Here is a 20402-nt window from a genome sequence, read left to right as displayed (position 1 = left end):
TCAACAGAGAGCTGGTCAGGCGCAGCGTCACTGGTGTCTACCAGCGCTGCGTAGAGCCAGAGCAAGGCCAAGCAATTCTCAAAGACATCCACCAAGGCGAGTGCGGCCACCATGCGGCTTCAAGAGCACTCGTCGCCAAAGCCTTTCGACATGGTTTTTTCTGGCCGACTGCCTTAGAAGAGGCCAAGGAATTGGTCCAAAAATGCAAAGGGTGCCAGAAGTTCAGCTCCAAGCCGCACCAGCCGGCTCCTGCACTCAAGACCATCCCCGTTGCCTGGCCTTTTGCAGTTTGGGGTCTAGACATGGTGGGACCATTCAAGACGGCACGAGGTGGCTTAACTCACTTACTTGTCGCAGTGGACAAGTTCACCAAGTGGATAGAAGCGAAGCCAATCAAGAAACTGAACGATCCGACTGCAGTGACTTTCATCTTCGATATCACAATTCGGTACGACATACCACACAACATCATCACCGACAACGGCACAAATTTTGCCAAAGGCGCCTTGGCCCGTTTTTGCGCAACACAGGGCATCCAACTGGACCTAGCGTCCGTCGCCCATCCACAGTCAAACGGCCAGGTGGAGCGAGCAAACGACCTCATCCTGTCCGGCATCAAGCCCCGGCTGGTCGAGCCTCTGGAGCGCTCGGCTGGTTGCTGGCTCGATGAGTTGCCAGCCGTCCTCTGGAGTCTGCGCACGACCCCAAACAAGTCAACCGGCTTCATGCCTTTCTTCCTCGTCTACAGCGCCGAAGCCGTCATCCCAACGGACATAGAGTTCGACTACCCGCGAGTCACCATGTACACCGAGGAGGAAACAGAAGAAGCACGTCAAGACGGCGTCGATCTACTGGAAGAGAGCCGGCTGTTTGCACTCAGCCGGTCCAGCATCTACCAGCAGAGCCTGCGCCGATACTACAACAGGAAGGTCAAGCCAAGATCTTTCCAAGAAGGCGACCTTGTGCTCCGGCTGATCCAGCGAACAGTCGGCCAGCACAAGCTTCGGCGCCTTGGGAAGGCCCTTTCATCATCAGCAAAGTGCTGGGCAACGACTCCTACTATCTGATTGACGCTCAGAAGCCCCGAGCATGCAAGAGGGACGACTCCGGCAAAGAGACGGAGCGGCCATGGAATGCAAATCTCCTCCGAAGATTTTACAGTTGATGCAGTATGTACCATGCTACCTTTTGTATTAAAGTACCAAGACTTCGGGCCCCCCGAGACGAGCTCGGGGACTGCCCTCTTTTGTCTGTATGATAAAAGTTATGCCTACGAGTATATTACTCTTTGTTATGCCGCTTGGCACCAGGCTCGACAGGTCGGCCCGGGGACTTGCCGCCTTGCACTATGAAATGCTTCCTGCAGCCGGACAAGTAGTGTGTGGCACCCAAGCCATCTCCTGTCAGAAGCCACAGCTCGCAGAGCGACTGTACGGTAGGTAGGAGTAAGGTGGAATGGGCGTTCGCATGAAAAATGCCTAAGGACTCAAAGCATAAAACATAGCTTAAGACGGCTTCCAGCCTTTTTTCACAAACCGACTATTAAGTAGTCGGCTCACCGCCTTCTATTCAACTAGCTCAAAAACTCTAAAAACGGCTAAGTACTTGCCTTCCTAAAGTAGCCAAGCATTTGATCCAACGGCAGTCCGCAGAGCGGCTGTCCGACTGGCAAGACAGGCAACTAAGGGAAAGCGGCAAAGGAAAAGGCCAAAAGAGCAATGAGCAAGAAAAGATAGAATTCGGATAAATATTTACATAGCATAGGCCCTTGGCCGAATCTTCAAGCAGAAGTTCAAAATACACCCCGCGGGTGGAATTGTGCAAATTAACAAGTTTTTCAAGACTACTAAAGCAGATAAAATAATGATAACACGGCAGCTTAGGAAGCGGCAGACGGATTCGGAGGGTCGGAGGAGGCGGCAGCATCAGGCGTTGGGGCGGCCGGCCGGGCAGTCTCGGCTTGATCGCCTCCGGCGGCAGTTGGCTCGATCGCACGCGACTCGTTGCTGGAGGCGCGGTCGAGCTGAGGCTGGCCGTCTGCTCCGTCTTCTGGTTCTTCTGCCTCGCCTCCGTCCTCTGCTTCGCCTTCCTCCTCGGCGCTGGAACCGATCACCTCCGCCGAGTCCTCGTCATAGTCTGGGTTCACCCCAAACCACTCCGGCGGTACCTCCTCGCCGTCTTCAGACCGCTCGGGGACGAAGATGCTGGTGTCGGTGTACTCGACGGTCACCGCAACACGCTTGATCAGGGCGTCTTCCGTGGCTGCCAGCTCCGGCTGGGCCTCCGACCGGAGTGTGGCCAGCCGGTCTAAATCCAGCCCCGGATACCACGCCTTGACGAACTCCAAGGCCCGGCGCGCTCCAGCTCGGGCCAAGGAGCCCTTCCAGGCCTCAAGACGACCAGCCGCGACCTCCAGCCAGTCGGCAGTCCAACTGGGGGTGCGCGGGGCCTGCATGTCCGGCCACAAGGCGGCAATCGCCTGGGCACCGACACGTTGAAGCCGGCGCAGCATCCGATGAGCCGGCCGAAGGCGAGCCTCGATGCTCAGGATGTGCTCATCAAGGGTTCGGGGGCGTCAGCGGCGATCTCTGCACCTTCTGCCCTCCGACCTTCATGGTCAGCCTCGATGGCTTGGATGGCGGCCTACGAGTGCCCAGGGAAGAAGTCTGCCAAGACAGAAGAAACGAAGAAACAAGTCAAAAATCAGGAGTCGGCACGATTTACAATCGGCAGCTCGAAGAAAGAAAGTAAAAGAAACTCACCATCAACAATGTCTTCAATATCATGGAAGCCGGAGGCCAGCAGCGCCTCCTTGTCAGTCCAGGAGGAGCGCTCGCTCGCGAAATCGGCCAGGAGGGCGGTTTCCGCTTCTTCCGCCTCCTTCTGCGTCTTCGCATGCATCTCCCTCTGCTCTGCCAATTGAGTGGCCAGCAGATCGCGCTCCGTGGCGAGCTTGCTGCACTCCTCCTCAGCAGTCGGCCCGAATCTCAGGGACTACAGCCTGCGGGTGTGCCAGCGCGCCCTCGCAAAGAAGAAAAAAGACTTACTCCGGCTCTCCGACAGGTCAGCGGTCCGCTTGCCCAGCTCTTCAACGTTGCGGTTGAAGGCGGTGACTCGGAGGTTGTGGTAGTCCTGCGACAAATATTTCAGACAAAAGTTAGTACCCAAAGCTCGCCAATTGGAGTTCCGGGCCGCCTGCTCAGGAGCCGGCCCGAAACTCGGGGACTACACCCAGTGGGTGCGCTGGCGGCCCCCCACAAAGAGGAACAAGAAAATAAGGACCAAAATAGAAAACATACCCGGATGGCTGCTCGCGATGCCAGGTACGCCTTGGTGCAGTTCTGGATGGCGTCGCCCTTAGCTCGAAGCTTCGCCTGGACGTCTAGAAGCGCGTGGTTCAGCGGCCCTGTGCCGCCTCCTCGCACCCACCCAATGGGCGCGGTGCTCATCGCTTCGGCGTCTGGGATCACCGAGCTGGCGGTGCCGGCCTCCAGGGGGCGGGGTGCCGAAGTCGCCTTCTCTAGACGGCGGCGCGTTGGCGAGCCGACTTGGAGGAGTAGCCTCGCCACGGCCTCGTCTTCGGTCGGCGACACCAGAGGGTCCGCTGGCTGTTTACCTTACGCGCTCCCAGACGGCGGTGGAGGCGGCGGAGGAACGATCACGTCCGGCGTGGAGGATTCGCCGCCTTCCCTCTTCATGACGGGATTCTCGCCGCCGGCTTCCCCAGTCTGCCCCATTAACTCCGGAGGCGGCGGCGCAGAGTTCAGCGGGTTGACGAACACCGCCGATTGGCGGTGCGCGGCCTCCTCAGCCTGCCGCTTCGTCGCGACGGCGGCTTCGGCCTCCGCCAGTTTCTTCTTGGCGGAGGCCTCCGCCTTATCGGCCTCCACCTTCTCCAGGCGGGCGGCCTCTTCTTCGTTGTGCTTCTCCTACGCATTCCGCTCCGTCGCCTCCCGGAGCTCAGCAGCGGGGTCAATCCGCCGAGTGGTGGCGGACGTCTCCGCTGACCCCATGACGGAGGCGGTGACGACCCTCTCAAGAGTGAGGGGAGCCCTGAAGCAAGGGCAGCAAGTAAAGACTCAGACAAAGCCACGAAGAAAGAAAGAATAAAGCGTTGAGATGGAATACTCACGCGGAGACCAGTGGCGGCTTCTTCACTTCCTTACGGAAGCGGATGGCCTTCGCAGCCGCCTCGTCCCGCCGGGTTGCCGCAGCCGAACCCTTGGGCTTCTTTGTCCGACTGCCAAACAAGGTCGGCATGGCCCTATGCTTCTTCCCGCCGCCTGGAGCACCCGTCGCGGTAGAAGAGCCCGCACCAGGCTGGCTGGCTCCTGGCCGATGGCGGGGGGCGACTTCTCCCTCGGCCTCGTCGTCAGGCCAGTCGGCGAAAGTGGCCGAAGGCCTGGAGCCGCCTGCTGCTGCTCCTCCTTCCTCCGCGTCGTCTTCCAAAGCCGCCGCTCCCAGATCGGGGTCGTCGACGTCGCTCTCTGCCCGGTCGGCAAGGAACTCGCGGGCCGGCCCCGTGGTGCCGGCTGGTGGATGGAGGAGGGGATTCTGACCAAAGCCGACTGGTTAGGCTGCACAAAACAAACTCGGCAAGAAAGAAGACAATCCAAAGAAAGAAAGAAAAGGCAACTCACTACGGGTGGGGGGTTGGCGCGGGAGTACGGCTCCTTACCGAACCGCCAATCCTCCAGGAGCTTGCTGTCTGAGAGGTAGTTCACCATGTAGGCCACCTCCTCGTGAGGCATGTCCTTGGTGCACATCCGACTCGGGTCACGGTGCCCGCTCATTTGGCATATCATGTGGGGGCGACCTTGGAGCGGGAGAACTCGGCGCGCCACGAAGGCGGCCAGCAGGTCTGGACCAGTCAACCCCTCCGACTGTGTCAGCACTCGGAGTCGCGTGACGGCGTTGGCTCCTGCAGGCGTCAGCGACTTGGCCCGATACGACCAGTTGGGCAGTCTCCCAGCTGGCGGGCCGGCTTAGAAAGCCGGCAGGTTGACCCGGTCGGCCCTCGCGGAGACGCTCCTGACGTAGAAGTACGAGCGCTGCCACATCTTCACCGACTTTATCAGCGAAATGGTGGGGAAGGGGTTGTCGGCCCCCAACCTTCGCACGGCGATGAAAGCACTGCAATGAGCCGGCACGCCTTCAGCCTGGGTGCCGAGCTTGGAGAAGAAGAACCCCCCCCCCCAGAGCTCGAGGGTGGGGAGGACTCCAAGGAAGCCTTCGCACAAGGCCACGAAGGCGGACAGCAGCACCACCGTGTTGGGCGTGAGGTGGTGCGGCTGGAGGCCGTAGAACTCCAGAAAGGAGCGGAAGAAGCTGCTCGCCGGCAGCCCCAGCCCGCGCAGGCAGTACGAGCGGAAGATGACCCGCTCGCCTTCCTGCGGCGCGGGGGAAATCTCCCCCCTCGGTGCAAGATGTACCCGCACATGATCTTCGCTGGGGAGCCGACGAGTCTTGCGGAGGAACTCAATATGGTCATCGTGAACTTCTGAGCCATCCCAGGTGCCGGAGCGCACCGGGGGAGGTGCGGCGGCAGAAGAAGAGCTCATCGCGAGCTGATCGCCGCGGCGTTCGTCGAAGCTTGGGCGCGCGGCGGAGCGAAGAAGAAGAAGAAGGAGAAGAGCAAGGCGTAGTAGGAAGGAGGGGCGCGCGTGCTCTACCGCGCCCCCCTCCCTCCTACTTATAGCCTCATGGGCTACGAAGCCGAGGGGGCGGACCTGGGATTTACTGCGCCCACGGGCCCACGACCCCCACGATTCCACGACAAAGTTACTGCGCGCAGTAACTCCACGGGAATCCCAACCGTCTGTCTGGGCCACAACGGATCTGCTCGGGCGCCGAGGCACGGTAGTGGCGGGCCCCGCCTATGGGCCTGTCCCGTCATGCACGTAGGCTGGCAGACTGGCCCGGCCGCGCGTTGCCACGTGACAGGTCCGGAACGGGCGGCGGCCTGGAAGCTTAGCCCGCACGCCATTTGGATCCCGCCATGACGTTTGAAATACTGTACAAGTCAGAATTGGGCGGGTCTGACTCCTTTTAGTCGGCCCGGCGGGAGTCAAGCAAGAACCATGTGTCGAGCACCCGGAAAGAGAAACTGCTGAGGCTTCTCGGCCGATCGTCCGCAGTGCCACAACAGCTTCGGGGACTACTGTCAGAGTAATTGGCCACGGGTAGGCTAACCCAAGCCCCAGAACCTTTCAAGACATTGGGGCAGGCTGCGCCCCTCAAGACCCCAGGACAAAGAGCCGCCTTCCGAGAAGTCGGCGGCAAGGCGACCGACTGCCCACTCGCGGCCGAGTCTCGGGGACGACTTCAGGATGAGCCGACTCCTGACCAGCGACTTCCAGAGAAGCCGGCCTTGGGGAGTCAGCCCACGACTCCAGCGAAACCCCATGTCCTCATCAAGAGGGATAGGACAGGGGAGTGGCTACAGTAACGCCCGCTCCCGCCCCTTACTAAGGGCAGGCATGGCCACAGCACGCCATACCCAGGGAGATCTCCATGCGGCGTGGCACTGTTGCCGTGTCGGCCCTAACATCAGCACCGAAGGACCGAATCTTACGCCCACGATGGATTGTTTGTACGGCCCTGGGGCGGCGGGTCCCACCAGCTAGTGGGACCCCAGGAGACGGCGAGTGCGCCACCAGTCGGCCCCCGAAGTTGGCCAGACCCTTCCCCTGGGGCCCTCACGCCATTAATCAGATGTGATGGAGAGTGGCAATAGTGATCGCCCACTAGGCGGCGGGGCTATAGCCACGACTCCATGATCAAGCTCGCGTCATCAGAAGCACGACTATAGTAATCAGCAGCCGGCAAGACCCGCCCCCGGCGGACGTGGCCTGTCGGCTCCGTACCTGACCAGTCGGCGGGGCCCATCAGTCGGCGGGCCCCAGCAGTCGGCGGAGAAGACGGAGGCGAGAGGCACTGATGGCTGGGCCCGCGTCCAACCGGATTACCATTGTACCCCTAGGGGGTAGGCCTATATAAACCCCCTAGGACACCCATGCAAAGGGTTGGCATCCATTAGCACTAGACCAGATCATATAGGTGGGAGAGAGCTAGCCTTGCCCTCTCCTACCTCCAGAAAACAGCTCTAGGAGCAATTGTGTAAACACTTTGCCATAGTGATCATGCGGAGACCCCGCAGAGCAGCAGTAGGGGTATTATCTCCCCGGAGAGCCCTGAAGCTGGGTAAGATTCGCCGGCGTGCATGTCTACGCCTCATCCCGTTTCCAGGCACCGGCGACGTTCTACTCGCCCCCACCATGATTAGCCATCCTTTGGCATATGTTGCACCCAACCCCCGACAGTGGCCTAGGTGCCGAGAGATGAGCAGAGACACTTGCACTGGGCGCATTTCCAACACTGACTCTCAAATTTGTTCTGGCATCTGTCCTTTGATAAAAAGGATCAGTTCGTGAAGATGAATGGCGGAGCCGGTCATCCAACGCTGTCCTTATACATTTCAACGACTATTTGAACTAAGCGGACGAAATTCGCGCGCTCGTCATCGATTTGGCCTCCGTCAGCCGATGCTGCTCTAGGAGGAACAGATTATACCATTATTCCTCCCGCGCCTGCTGAAACGCCGACATAGGCGCCGGCGCAGGCTGCTGCTCAGCCATGGCGGTGTTGTAGTGTGCCTACGCCTGCTCCATGGTGAAGCCGACATGCACAGGCGCGGGCTCCAACGCGGTGTCGTTGGAGCCCCTCTTCATCGTGGGGTCGTCCTCGTCGTCGGAGACCTCGGGCGAGCTGGCCGGCATGCAGGGCTGGCCCTGGGCCAGGGCAGCAGGGGCGACGGCCCGGGGCCCAGCCAAATTAGAGGCCCCGACCTAGTGCTGCAGTGTATATATGGATATGGGCCTTGATGAAATGCTAAATAAAAAAGAAAGATTATGTAGGCAGGGAGGCCCATCTCCAGCAGAAGCCCAACTGCCAAGAGGCCGGAAGGCAGGCACGCACGCACAAGGCCAGTTGCTCAGAAAAAAGGAGGCACAAGGCCAACAACAACTTGCTGAGAATGAGATCACAATTGAGGAAAACAATGCCCATATGAGACTCCTATAAATATTTGAGTGACCGTGAGAATCCTGCAAGTGTAGATGAACAAGGATTTTCTCCTTTTGATATCTATGACCCTAGAAACTGGGACACTCTTGACAATAAATCAAGAGATATTCTGATTATAACAAGGGCCTACAAGGGAACAAAATCTTGTGTTTGAAACATACTACATTTATCTTGACATTTTCATTTAATGATTTTGCATTAAAAAAATGCACGGAACCGTTTCTCATGATTACTGGAGGCTTGGAGGTTCGCTAGTATGTCATTTCTTTTCTGTTATGCTACGTGACTTCTATGATGTTTGATTTACACCTGAAGTATGAAATTGTCATTTATGACTTGGAGTGTTATTTACCAAGGAAAATACCATTGTTTATTATAGCTTTGCAATATTTTTTTATCAATGTATGGAATAATTTTTTTCCTCCAATGTTGTCACTGGGCCCATTCAGTTGAGTTCGCCCCGGGGCCTCCGAAACTCCAGGACCGGCGCTGCCGGCATGCCGACCTCGATCTGCCTTGCATGGCGGCTCTGCCTGGCGGCCGCGAGGTTGGCTACCTTGTGCTTCATCTCCGTGGAAAGGCTCTCCCACAGAGTGTTGCAGCCTGCAGTCATGGCGGATACAGTGCAAGGGAGGAGGATGTGGAGCGGCTTGTGTTGTAGCCTGAAGTTAGCTGTCTTTAAATAGCGGATTCCAGTGTGGCCAGACATCCAGGTATGGCAATGCGCGGCGACGGAGTGGGTTTCTCGGCCAGCGGGCCTATGTAATAGTGGCATACGGATGGACGGGGCATTGAACGGGTGTGGTAGATATCCATCACGTCTCGTCCAGTAACGCGTCTCCAACATTGAATAAGCACGGACAGTGGGGACAGGTCGCGGGCAGCGCCCTCGGCTGGTGCGCCGCTTCAGTGGTTGAGCCAATGAGAGGTCGCGTCGGATCTGGGCCGGCTTCAATATGGATAGCCAGAATGCAGGCAGCTGACGCCGGCGCATGGGAGAGGGAGAATGGTTTTGGGTGGGTTAGTGGGTAGCCAGAAGCCGGCGTGGGTGTTGTCCGGAAGCCCAAAAAGCGCCTCCCCCCCCCCCTCCACCCTCTCTCCTCTGGTTTGTCTCCGATTTGCAGGAGAAAATGCGTCCAGACTGCCCTACGGTCCGATGCATAACTGTGTTGGATGACACAACACATCCGGACCGCACGATCCGAACGGTCGTAGGCAGTTTGAGGATCGGCATTGAAGATGCCCTAACAGCATAAGCACCACATGCATTGCTGGGACAAAATTGTCCTTTTGTTATAAGTTGTATGCAAAAGAGGCATGTTCATCTCATAACTAAGAAGCTATTGAGGTGGGAACAGAAGATTATATGTGCCACAAATGTTTGTCTCTGGGATGAGACGTTTAACATATGTATGTCAAGAACCTTGGGAGTGAGCATGTTTGTCTCGTGCAATATTGTCACAACATAAGTGCTGGTACGGCGGGGGAGTATATGGCCATCTATTCTCTGAGAACGTCACGTGTCCTTGACAACGATGGCCTACCTACAAAAGAAGTGAAGCACCCTCTCAAAAAAAAAAGTGAAGCACACTCTTAGTCAAGGTGACCTGTCAATCAAGTTAAATATGCTCTTTTTCCAAACAAAACAAAAAACCTTAAGTACGCCTTGTAGAACCCAGCAGAGTGAGTGAGTGTGTGTGTTTGTGCGATAATACTATACACGGGCTAACTCGACGGGCTCTCACCGACCATGTATGCGGGGGTGGGGGTCATCCTGGCTCTCTATAAATGATAGAGCCGTTGTGGTCTATACTGAACACATGGTGCAGTCAATCTAGCAAGCTTGTACGCCCGAACTTGTAAAGCTAATAGGCATCACCCCTGAATAGCTATGAAGGAAGGGAGGGGCGTTCGCATGGTTACCGGCAACGGCGAAAACAGCTACGCCGCAAACTCCAGGCTCCAGGTTTGTTTGTTTTTTAGATGAGAGGCTCCATGCTTGTATCCTGCACTGTGTTGCAATTCACTCTCGTTGCATGAATAATTTGCTGTGTTTCATGCATGTATGCAGGAGAAGGCCATTTTGGAGACAAGGCCGGTGCTTCACAAGGCCATAGAAGAGCTGTGCAAGTCGCTCTCAGCCCGACGGAGCACCATGGTCGTCGCTGACCTCGGCTGCTCGTCGGGCCCGAACACTCTGCGTGTCGTCTGCGAGGTGATCGGCGCGGTCCAGTTCTACACTCGGAAATCGGAAGAAGAACGGCGCGCCGTGGAGGTGCAGTTCTTCTTGAATGACCTGCCGGGGAATGATTTCAACATCGTCTTCCGGTCACTGGAGCAACTGGAAGATCTCGGCGGCAGAGAGACGCAGCCCTACTATGTGGCGGGCCTGCCGGGATCCTACTACAGGAAGCTTTTCCCTTCTCGGAGCGTCCATTTCTTCCACTCGTCCTACTCCCTCATGTGGCGCTCTAAGGTATGCATGCATCGTATTGTCTGCAACGTAATAATTATGTCTTACTCCCTCCGTTTCAAAATAGATGATTCAACTTTGTACTAACTTTAAAATTAATATAAAATTGGGTCATCTATTTTGGAACGGAGGGAGTAGCTAGTAATGTTCAAGTTTTAGTTGGGCGTTGTCAGATATGAATGAAGAAAACATGTTAGGTATTGGATCAACTCCAAGATTGTTCAGTCCATATTAATTCTAGGTGTAGTGGATCATAGATCTGATGGACACAATGTCTTTTAGTGAATGCATGCAACTATATATGCAACGCATACTATTAAGATATAGAGAATGGTCGCGGATTGGAAAATTTTGTCGCCATAGTTGCAAAACTATGGAATTTGTACACGTGGAAAGTTCACATGGCAACATAAAAAAAATTTAAAAACAAAACAATATGTGTTAACAAAAAGGTACAATGATATAAAAAAATTCAATGACTATAAACCTATTGTATTAAATTTTACTGTGTACTTCATATATTAATTTAGTCCATCGTACACTTCTGCGTAATTGTTTGTATGCTATAATATCCCTTTATTTATGATAGTGTATCATTCGATGCCAATACACTCACACTAAAATAAGCTGCGGTAGTTCTCCCTTCGTTTCATTTTACTTTCCATATCAAAAAAATTACTCAAACCAGGGATGAGCTAAGATGGGCTTTTTAGGCTAGAAGTGATGCTAATGCATTGGTTCATGCTAGGGGTACGGTGCAGGGCGGTGTCTCGCAAAACACCCAACTAATACAAATCAATCTTTTTGCAAGAATAATAAAAACTAATCTAATGCAATCTAATCCTTCTAGAACAGAATTTTCTAGTTTATAATACAAAGCGGGCCAGGCCTGGGCGACGCTTTGCATCCCTAATTCGTGCACACCCTAGTCGTAAATGCTCATGCTTGCTACGCCTTAGTCGTCGCCCTACTACGGGATGTAATGAAAAAATTAGAAGAAAAAAAACTAATATGCAACATTACTTGAAATGCAGAGAATAAGTCGATGTTCTTGCATAGTAATAACAATGATTGGGATACAAGTCACTAGCCAGTGACCTGAACCACTCTGATTTTCTACTAGGTATCAGTGATTAATTGCGGGTGAACGAGTACTACTATCATTCGACAACTTAATTAATAATGCTACGATACTTAACTACCTAGGTCCCCGAGGAACTCTCAAGGTGCACTCACGTGAACGAAGGCAACATCTACATTGGAAAGACTACCCCACCTATTGTGATTAAGCTGTTCCAACAACAATTCAAAACGGACTTTGAGTTGTTCCTTGCACTGCGCTCCAGAGAGCTTGTCAACGGAGGCCGAATGTTGCTAACATTTCTTGGAAGAAAGAGTGAAGAGATGATGATGCACGGGGATGTTAGCACCTTATTTGAATTGGTTGCCAAATCTCTCCAGTCTCTGGTCCTAAAGGTACATCCATACATGTTGGTTACATCAATGATTTGCTTTGTTTGCCAGTAACGATTACGCCATGTTACTCTTTGCTAACAAACTTATAGTTGCTTATGTGACTTGATATGCTCCTAAGTTAATTCATTCTAGCATGGCAACTTTCCATCAACAAAATTTCACCCGTGTAAGACAGTGACATAAATTATCACATGAGGAGCATACAAAGTGAAGTACACATTCTCGTAAAAGGAGAAGAAAATTGGCACGTGAAATTTAAAAGTGAGGACAAAAGAATTCATGTGCAAATTAATACAATAATTAGATTGGATTTCAGTGATAAAAGTTTAATGAATAACGTCTCTACAAAATAGTTCTCATTTGGTACACTCTTATCTAAAATATTATTGTGTTGGATGATAGGGTCGTGTGGAGAAGGAGAAGCTGGACTCATTCAACCTGCCATACTACGCTCCATCGGTGAAAGAGATGAAGGCGTTGATCAATGAGAGTAAGCTCTTTGATATCGAGCATGTTAGACTCTTCGAATCGAACTGGGATCCTCAAGACGACTCAGAAAGTGATGTGGTACTAGACTGTGCTAGCAGCGGGGCAAATGTGGCCAAGTGCATAAGGGCCGTGTTGGAGCCACTGATAGCAGACCACTTTGGAGATGACATTATTGAGGAGCTATTCGTGGTGTATGCTTCTGTCGTTGCAAAGCATCTGGAGAAAGCGAAGGCAAAGTACCCCATCATCGTGGCATCCTTGAAGAAGGCCATGCATTGAACTTGACACAACGTTCATCACAAAAGGAAAAGGCCACATAGTTTAATTGGTGGTATATGTTGAACATTGTAAGGTTGACGCCCACTATGGTTAAATATCACATATGTGTTGCTTGCCTATTTTTCTAAGACAAAAGTCCCTCTTTTGTGCTCTATAATGAAAATTACAAAATTTGTAAAGTCATAAATAAATTAAGTACCAATGGTCGATAATCAGCCTAGAACTTCTCATGTATTTAATCAGTGGAGCAAAGACAAATGTTCCATTGTGAAAATGCTCATAATACCATATGTTTGTACTAATGCAAGGGTAACCTACCCCCCCCCCCCCCCCCCCGGTTCTACATGCGCATTAGTTGATGCAGGCAACCATACTTTATTAAAATTGGGCCAAAATCATTGATGCCAAATAAACTGGCTTTGAAAATGGAAATAATTACAAAGAAATATTTTTCATGAGTGGTTGCCATCAACATGATATCAGATATTGGTAGGTCTAGTGTAGCAACTACAAGAATGAAAGTAGTGCTCCAAGCCAAAGTTACTCATGAAATGGACGACAATTAAACATCACCATTGTTGGATCGAACTAATGATGACCATACAGAGGATTTTCATGATGGAATTGTAGCTCTAGGGGAAAATGTCCAAAAAGAGAATGGTGGTTGCACTTCCAAACCTTTTGGCTAGTAGGTTAGATGGTGGAGATTGGGTGTGTGGGGGGTGGTGTGTCAAAGGCGAGTAGAAGTGTAGCGCAATTATATTGTGTCAAGAGGGAAGCCGTAATTCAATGAAGCATGCTACGTGGGTAGGCGGTGCCTCATATTTGACTAGAAGTGAGACACTTAAGAAGCGGATTCTATGATGTATGATTTATTTAATTATTGTGTAATTTACAATTTTACAAAATAATAAACACTTCACATGCTCAGGAACTTCCACCTGTAATGTGTCACACATAGGACATAAGAGAGGGCATCTGATGCACACAGTATGTAGGTGCTTTAAGGAGCTCTCTACATCGTCCAAGGGGCTCTACTTCTTTGTCAGTGCCTTCGTCTCATTTCTTCTTTGCAATTTATTCAAAAGGTCAATCCAATCTTATTGCGTAAAAACCTACGGTTGGAGGTAGCGACTGAGTCCTCCCCCGCGTCGCTCCCGCGAGCGACGGGGGAAACCCTAGCCGCCGGCCCTCCGCCTCCTTCCCCCCTCCTCCTCCCCTTGCCGCCGCCGGCATGGGCCAGCGGGCGAAGCCCGGCTGGCTTCGGCGGTGGCGGGGCCTCGTTCCCCTCCCCTCGCCCTTCCCCGGCTAGCGCAGGACAGCCCGGGCGCGTGGAGGCGCTGCGCTGGCGCGGGGCGCAGCAGTGCGGCGGCGGTGGCTCTGGGCGGCGGCGCGCGCGTTGGCGGGTGGCGCCCTGGGCTTCCGCTGGCGGCGCGGCGGCTGTGGGTCTCTGGTGATGCCGCACCCGTCGGATCCGGCCAGATCTGGCGCCGGCGGCCCGGCGGGTGGCGGGGGCTGCGTGCGGCCTGGACCACGGGCGGCCTCCCCTGCCGTGGCCGGCGGCTGGCAGGGTTGGTGGCGTGGTGGCGGGGCCTCCTGTTCTGGTGGCACAAGTGCAGTGGCGGCGGCCTCCTCCAGCGAACGCACCCCTCCCTGACGACAGGGGGAGGTGGTGCTGATGGTTCCGAGCGCTGGGCTTGGCCGTGCGGGCGGCGAGTCGGCGATGAGCACGGATCTCGACTTGAAGACGGCGACCTCCACGTTCTCTGGTCACCCACGCCAACTCGATTGACCGGCGACCTTGTGTGGCTGGTTTGGTGGTTGGTCGGGGTGGGCTACGGATGGGGGAAACCCTTGGCGTGCTGTGACAGCCACGATGCCGGCGGCGCTCCGTCGCCGCTCTACTTCTTGTAGTCGGCATCGAGTCCTCGCCCATGCCCCCCTCCCCTTGTCCCGGGTGAAAGCCCAAATCCCCTCGGATTGGGCGGCGACGGCACCTTGGCGCCGCGTTCTTTCTGAAGACGCCGCCTTTGGGACGGGTGAGTGGTGGTCGCGGCTTTGGCATGGTCGGTTTGCCGGCATTCTTCAGTTGTTCCTGCTCGACAACGGTCGGTGCTCTTCGTGATGTGACCCGAGGCGGTGGCGTTGTCGGAGTGGTTTTGCCGCCGTGGTGGTGTGTTGCCATCCTCTCCTAGTCCATCCGGGCTCATGGCGAGCTCTCGGATGGCCGGGCAACGGCATGGGAGTTGATGGCTGTGCTCTTCCTCCGACAGCGGACTGTTCCTTTAGCGTGAGCGTTTCGTGGGCATGTCCTGGAGTTGCCAGGGTCCTTGGCGTCCTAGTTCGGGCTGTTAGGACTGTAGTTGTTCGGTTCCATCTTGTATTCACTGTCGCCTTCTTTTTCCTTCTTCTTTCTTTTTTTGTGGTTTCAGTGGTTGTATGCTCGGCTGTTACTTTATAATCTAAAACGAGGGAAAACCCTTTTTCGTTAAAAACCTACGGTTTTAGTTCATTGGCCTACGAGTCTCTCTTTCGCACACACACAAGCGTAAGCTCGCGCGAGCACGCAGACACATAGAAAGAGAGAGGAGAATTGTTGAGGTTGACAAGGTACAACCATTATCTTGTGAACATACGGTAGTGGTTCTTTGATAGGGCAAATAATATTTTAAGCGTGTGACAAGTCTGACATGATTTTTGTGTGATTGAGAAGCCACATAAAAAAGAGCTTGCAACAAGCTATAGACAAACAAATGAATGTGTTTGCAGGTTGAAGGACAGATTGCTTTCTTAGAGCAATTTTAGCAGACCCTGCATCCCGCCTTGACCCGTAAAATAATCGCCAAAATGCGGGCCGGGGCGGAAAAAAAATGTCCGATCAGACCGCACATCCTGCCCCTGCCTGTAAAAAAATTGAGAGCCGCGGCAAAATCTCGGCCCCAACCCGTGTATTCGCGGGTTTTCCTCTCGCCGTTGCGGTGCCCTGCATTAGAGAAAAGTAGTTGGCCGGAGGGACATTTCAGCCCATGCCTTTTTCCCACCTTCTTCCGCCATCGACTGCCCTTGCTTCCGCCCGTCCGCCTGTTCGCACACGAACACGTCACCGTGTACCCTCGACGCCGGGGGTGATGCACCGCAGCTCACGTCGAAGAAGACCCGTCTGGAAGCGCGGTACGCAGACAATCCGGCGGGCGCTTTTGTTGACCCGAAACCCCACACGCCCGGGAGGGACCCCGTCAGGGCGCACGGCGGCTATGGGCTGTCCTAGGTCGACCTGATCGCCCCTAGGGCCTCGAGGTTCGCCGCCCTGCAACAAGAAGAACAGACGAAGAACGAGGAACAAGAAGAACTAGGGTTAAGGAGAAAAGATAAAAGATAAAAAGTGGTAGATGATTTGATCGATTATGTGTTGTTCAATCGGCCGTCACCTCTCATCTATTTATGAGGCGGCTGGACTTTCCGTACAAGAAAAGGACTAAAAATTCCGTCCAAAACATCAAAAACCCTGACTTAACTCGGACAAGAATTCTTTCATAATTTCCCGGACCAACTCGGTCTCACCGATTGGTTCATTTCGGTCCCACCGAGTGAACGTTGTCAACTCTCTATATCCTTTTGTAATTTCTCGGATCAACTCGGTCTCACCGATTGATTTGCTTCGGTCCTACCGAGTCAACATTGCCAACTCTCTGGTAAATTTTCGGACCAACTCGGTCTCACCGATCAAATCAAATCAACTCGGTCGGTCCGAAATGACTCTGCAGTTTCTGTTTCTGACCTTGTTTTGCCTTCACAGGTTGCATACGACTTGGATTAAGACGTTTTTTATATCAAAATCCATCGTTTCGACGAGACCCACAACTTTCGTGTTAAAACGTTTTCCATATGAGGCCATCTTGATTGAGTTTTATGCATTTCTTTACTCTGGTGTCAACATGAGCATCTCTGAACTTGTCATAACTTCTGAGTCCGAGCTCCGTTTTAGACCATCTTCATATCCATCTTGATCTTCTCGAAGAGAGACATTCCAAAGTGACTTCCAATCATAAGTTTGAATTGGTCTTGATATAACCTATGCTAATTTTATGACTGTTCCAATTTTGAGCGTCAACACCGCCGCCGGCGATTCCGGCCAAATCTGCGGGCGGAATCGCGCTGCGGGGCCATCCCCCACCCTCCCGCGCCGATACGCTGCACCGGGCCGCCCGGATCCGGCGAGAAGAGCCGCCCCTCGTCGCTGCCACCGCGGGGATCGACCATCGTCGAGCTCGCCCCTCGTCGCCGCATCCGCCCCCGGTTAGTATTTCTTTTATGATATTTTGCGAGCGGTATAGTTGATTGATGCGCCGGTGCCGGTATGCATGTATATGGAATTGACCCCGTGCGTGAAGTTCTTGCTCTCTGATTCGTCCGATTCAGACGACTCGGATGTTGAGACCATGCTTGCGACCTTTCGGCAGCAGACATTGGTAATGGCACTTGCCGTGAAGGAGCACAAAGATGAGAACCGAAAGAGGAGGCGAGGATCGACCGTCGGGTGTCTTTGCATTCCTCGGAATCTCCATCTTGGGAACGAGATGTTGATGCAAGACTACTTCGCAGAGAATCCTACATATCCACCGCACCTCTTCCGGAGAAGGTACCGAATGCGCCGATCCCTCTCTGTGAAAATTTTCAAGCTTGCGAGGCAAATTGCCGGTATTTTACTCAAAGAAGAAATGTTGCGGGCTTAAAGAGATTTAGTGCATATCAGAAAATCTCCGCAGCTATGCGTGTGATTGCATATGGCGTTCCCGCTGACTATGCCGATGAGTACCTTCGCATTGGTGAAGATACTACAATTGAGTCAGTGCGTAGATTTGCAAAAGTGATCATCCGTGTCTTTGGTCCTGAGTATCTTCGGACACCCAACGAGGATGACACAAAGAAATTGATGGCATCTAATGAGGGGAGAGGCTGGTCTGGCATGCTAGGTAGCATTGATTTTATGCATTGGACTTGGAAAAATTGCCCAAAGGCATGGCAAGGAATGTATTGTGGCAAGTCTCGTGATGCAACAATTGTGCTAGAAGCCGTAGCATCCGAGGATTTATGGATTTGGCATTGCTTCTTTGGTATGGCGGGAGCTCTCAATAGTATCAATGTGTTGCAACGATCTCATTTGTTTGCTAGGCTTGCTAGTGGTGATGCTCCTCCTTGCAACTACACTATCAATGGGCATGAATACACAAAAGGGTACTATCTTGCAGATGGTATATACCCTCCTTGGTGCACATTCGTCAAGAGCATCAAAGATCCGAAAACTAAAAAACAGTGTGAATTTGCAAGGGTGCAAGAGTCAGCCCGAAAAGACATTGAAAGAGCATTCGGTGTTTTGCAATCTAGGTTTGCCATTGTCCGTGGTCCTGCTCATTTTTGGGATAAGAAAACCTTAAAAAATAGTATGACATGATGTGTTATCCTTCACAATATGATTCTTGAAGAAGAGAGAGGAATGAACTTGGAATTCTTCTACGACAATGCGGGTAGCCATGTCAAACTAGCTAGAGACCCTAACCGCATTAGAGCTTTTCTTCAGACATACAAGGAGATTGAAAATGCAAGCACACACTTTCAACTTCAGAAGGATCTCATTGAGCACCATTGGCAAAGGGCTGGACAGTGACTCATTTTTGTATTCATTTGTATTTGTATTCATCACAAGTTTTGTATTGCATTATTTAATTTTGATTCGGTCATTTGAATAAATATTTGTAATGTGGATGATTGTTGTATTATGTTGGATTTGAATAATTATTTAGTTTGCTTCTGTTTGTTGTATTATGTTGGATTTGATATTTGCGGGCCGATGAGATGCGGGATGCAACGGTGCAAGAGCAGATACCGCAAAGCTGACCCGTATAAAAGCATATTCCGCGAATATACTTTTATACGGGTCCGTTTCGGGGGTCTGCAACTGTGGCCGTCCTTGCCGGTCCGTAAAGACGGTTTTCCGCGAACTGCAAACACGTTTTGCGGGCCGGTGGGATGCAAGGTCTGCTAGAGTTGCTCTTATGAAGGACGTCGTGTACTGTACATGTTTAAGTGACATACTTTTATACTCCTCTCCTTTGTTTTAATTTAACTCAGTCATGTTACATATGGCTAGATAATTGTGGTTTAGTATTTTATTTCAAGATTTCTATGTTCTAACAAATGAAAAGAAATTAACAAAGCTCGGGAGGATGGTTTTTCTTTTGTACAGAGGGCTTCATCTCATTGAGTGATTTTTTTTGCAAATATGCACAAAAATGAAACACTCCTAACCAACAAGACACAAAACCAAAAGAGATATGGACTCAAATTAAAGACATATCCTTGGAGACCCGCCAGCCATCAGCACAGTACATGCAACAACCATTGCATAGATTTTCGCTTAATTTTCCTTTAGGATCAATGTGCCATCTTCTTCTTTTTAGTGATTTTTTTAGGAAGCTTCTTTTTAGTGAATATAAGAGCTGACAAAAGAAGCGTCGGTGTCATTACTCTAAACTGGTCCTGCCGCCGGCAACTCCGACTCCACCACAGAAAGAACACCAGTCCGCCGAAATCTAAGTCCCGTGTCAAGCACAGCCACCGGGCTGAGGTTTCAGCACAGGACAGGAGGCTGAAAACGAATGAGCATACATGAATATCTGGACCACGATCAACATACATGAATATCTGGCGTCCTTCCCAGCATCGGCCCCGGCGAAAGAAGCCGTTGGTCCTTGAAGTTTGTTAGTATATGGAACATTCTTATTCCTGCTATTTTAAACGTGACTTTTTTATATAAAAAAATAGGGAGGACCTCCTGCCTCTGCATCCGGATGATGCATATAACCACTTTATTAATTATTCACACAAGATCTTATAATGTCATACAACAGTAAGACTAAAGCCACCGACTAGGCAACATCTGTCGCTACTCCTATTCAATTGATGAAGAGATACTGATAGTCTGAGCCTAATACCAAAGAGACCTCGCAACCAAACCTAACATTTCAGACCCGAGGGCCCAACCAGCATGCCTGCCGGGTATGGGACACCCACCAGTCCGGCGCACTTCTCAATCAGGACGCCTGTCGGGTATGAGGCCGCCGCAGCCACTTGCCACCAATCCATCTTCAGTGATGTACTGCTACATCTACCTTGCCCGGTCTAGCTGTCGTCGACGCCACCACGACGCCAGACAACGACGACATCCTGCGCTCGTCCATCATCACCCACACCCCGGCGAGACCCCGCTGCTCCATGCCGCTGAGATCCGCTGTTGTGAATGTGCCAGATGCGACGCCGCTCCTCCATCGCGAGCACCACCTGTTGCCACTGGTTCCATCCCCTCCGCCTGCAGTTCCTCTGACCGAGCACCCAAACGCCTCAGGCGGCGCCTCCAAGAAGGGTACGACACACGCAGAGTTTCCTCCGGTCCGATGTCACCTCTACCAGCCCCCGCGAACGCACCGAGGCCGACGACCGTGATCGTAAGCCACCAAGTGCAGCGGGAGAGAGCCTGCAGCGCGGAGGAAATCCACCGGCAACTCACCGCCAACGCGGCAACGCCGTCCATCCCCCCCCCCCC

At 52.6% G+C, this 20402-nt stretch overlaps 1 protein-coding gene across 1 annotated transcript; it reads left to right on the top strand.

The window, feature by feature from the left end:
- Positions 1-9807: 9807 nt before the first annotated feature.
- LOC125524407 (anthranilate O-methyltransferase 2-like) lies at positions 9808-13017 on the top strand. Its single transcript, XM_048689460.1, has 4 exons — positions 9808-10051; positions 10157-10561; positions 11765-12034; positions 12437-13017. The coding sequence occupies exons 1-4, from the start codon at positions 9977-9979 to the stop codon at positions 12800-12802; spliced, it is 1116 nt and encodes a 371-aa protein (XP_048545417.1). The 5' UTR covers positions 9808-9976; the 3' UTR covers positions 12803-13017.
- The last annotated feature ends 7385 nt before the right edge of the window (positions 13018-20402 follow it).

This window comes from Triticum urartu, chromosome 7 (assembly GCF_003073215.2).
Source record: "Triticum urartu cultivar G1812 chromosome 7, Tu2.1, whole genome shotgun sequence".
Classification (NCBI taxonomy): Eukaryota; Viridiplantae; Streptophyta; class Magnoliopsida; order Poales; family Poaceae; genus Triticum; species Triticum urartu.
This window is presented reverse-complemented; position numbering and strand designations above follow the sequence as displayed.

Excerpts from the sequence above, each read along its gene's own strand:
- LOC125524407 (XM_048689460.1), top strand. The coding sequence starts at position 9,977 with ATGAAGGAAGGGAGGGGCGTTCGCATGGTTACCGGCAACGGCGAAAAC. Across the intron at positions 10,052-10,156 it reads CCGCAAACTCCAGGCTCCAG|GAGAAGGCCATTTTGGAGAC; the intron begins GTTTGTTTGTTT and ends GCATGTATGCAG. Across the intron at positions 12,035-12,436 it reads TCCAGTCTCTGGTCCTAAAG|GGTCGTGTGGAGAAGGAGAA; the intron begins GTACATCCATAC and ends GTTGGATGATAG.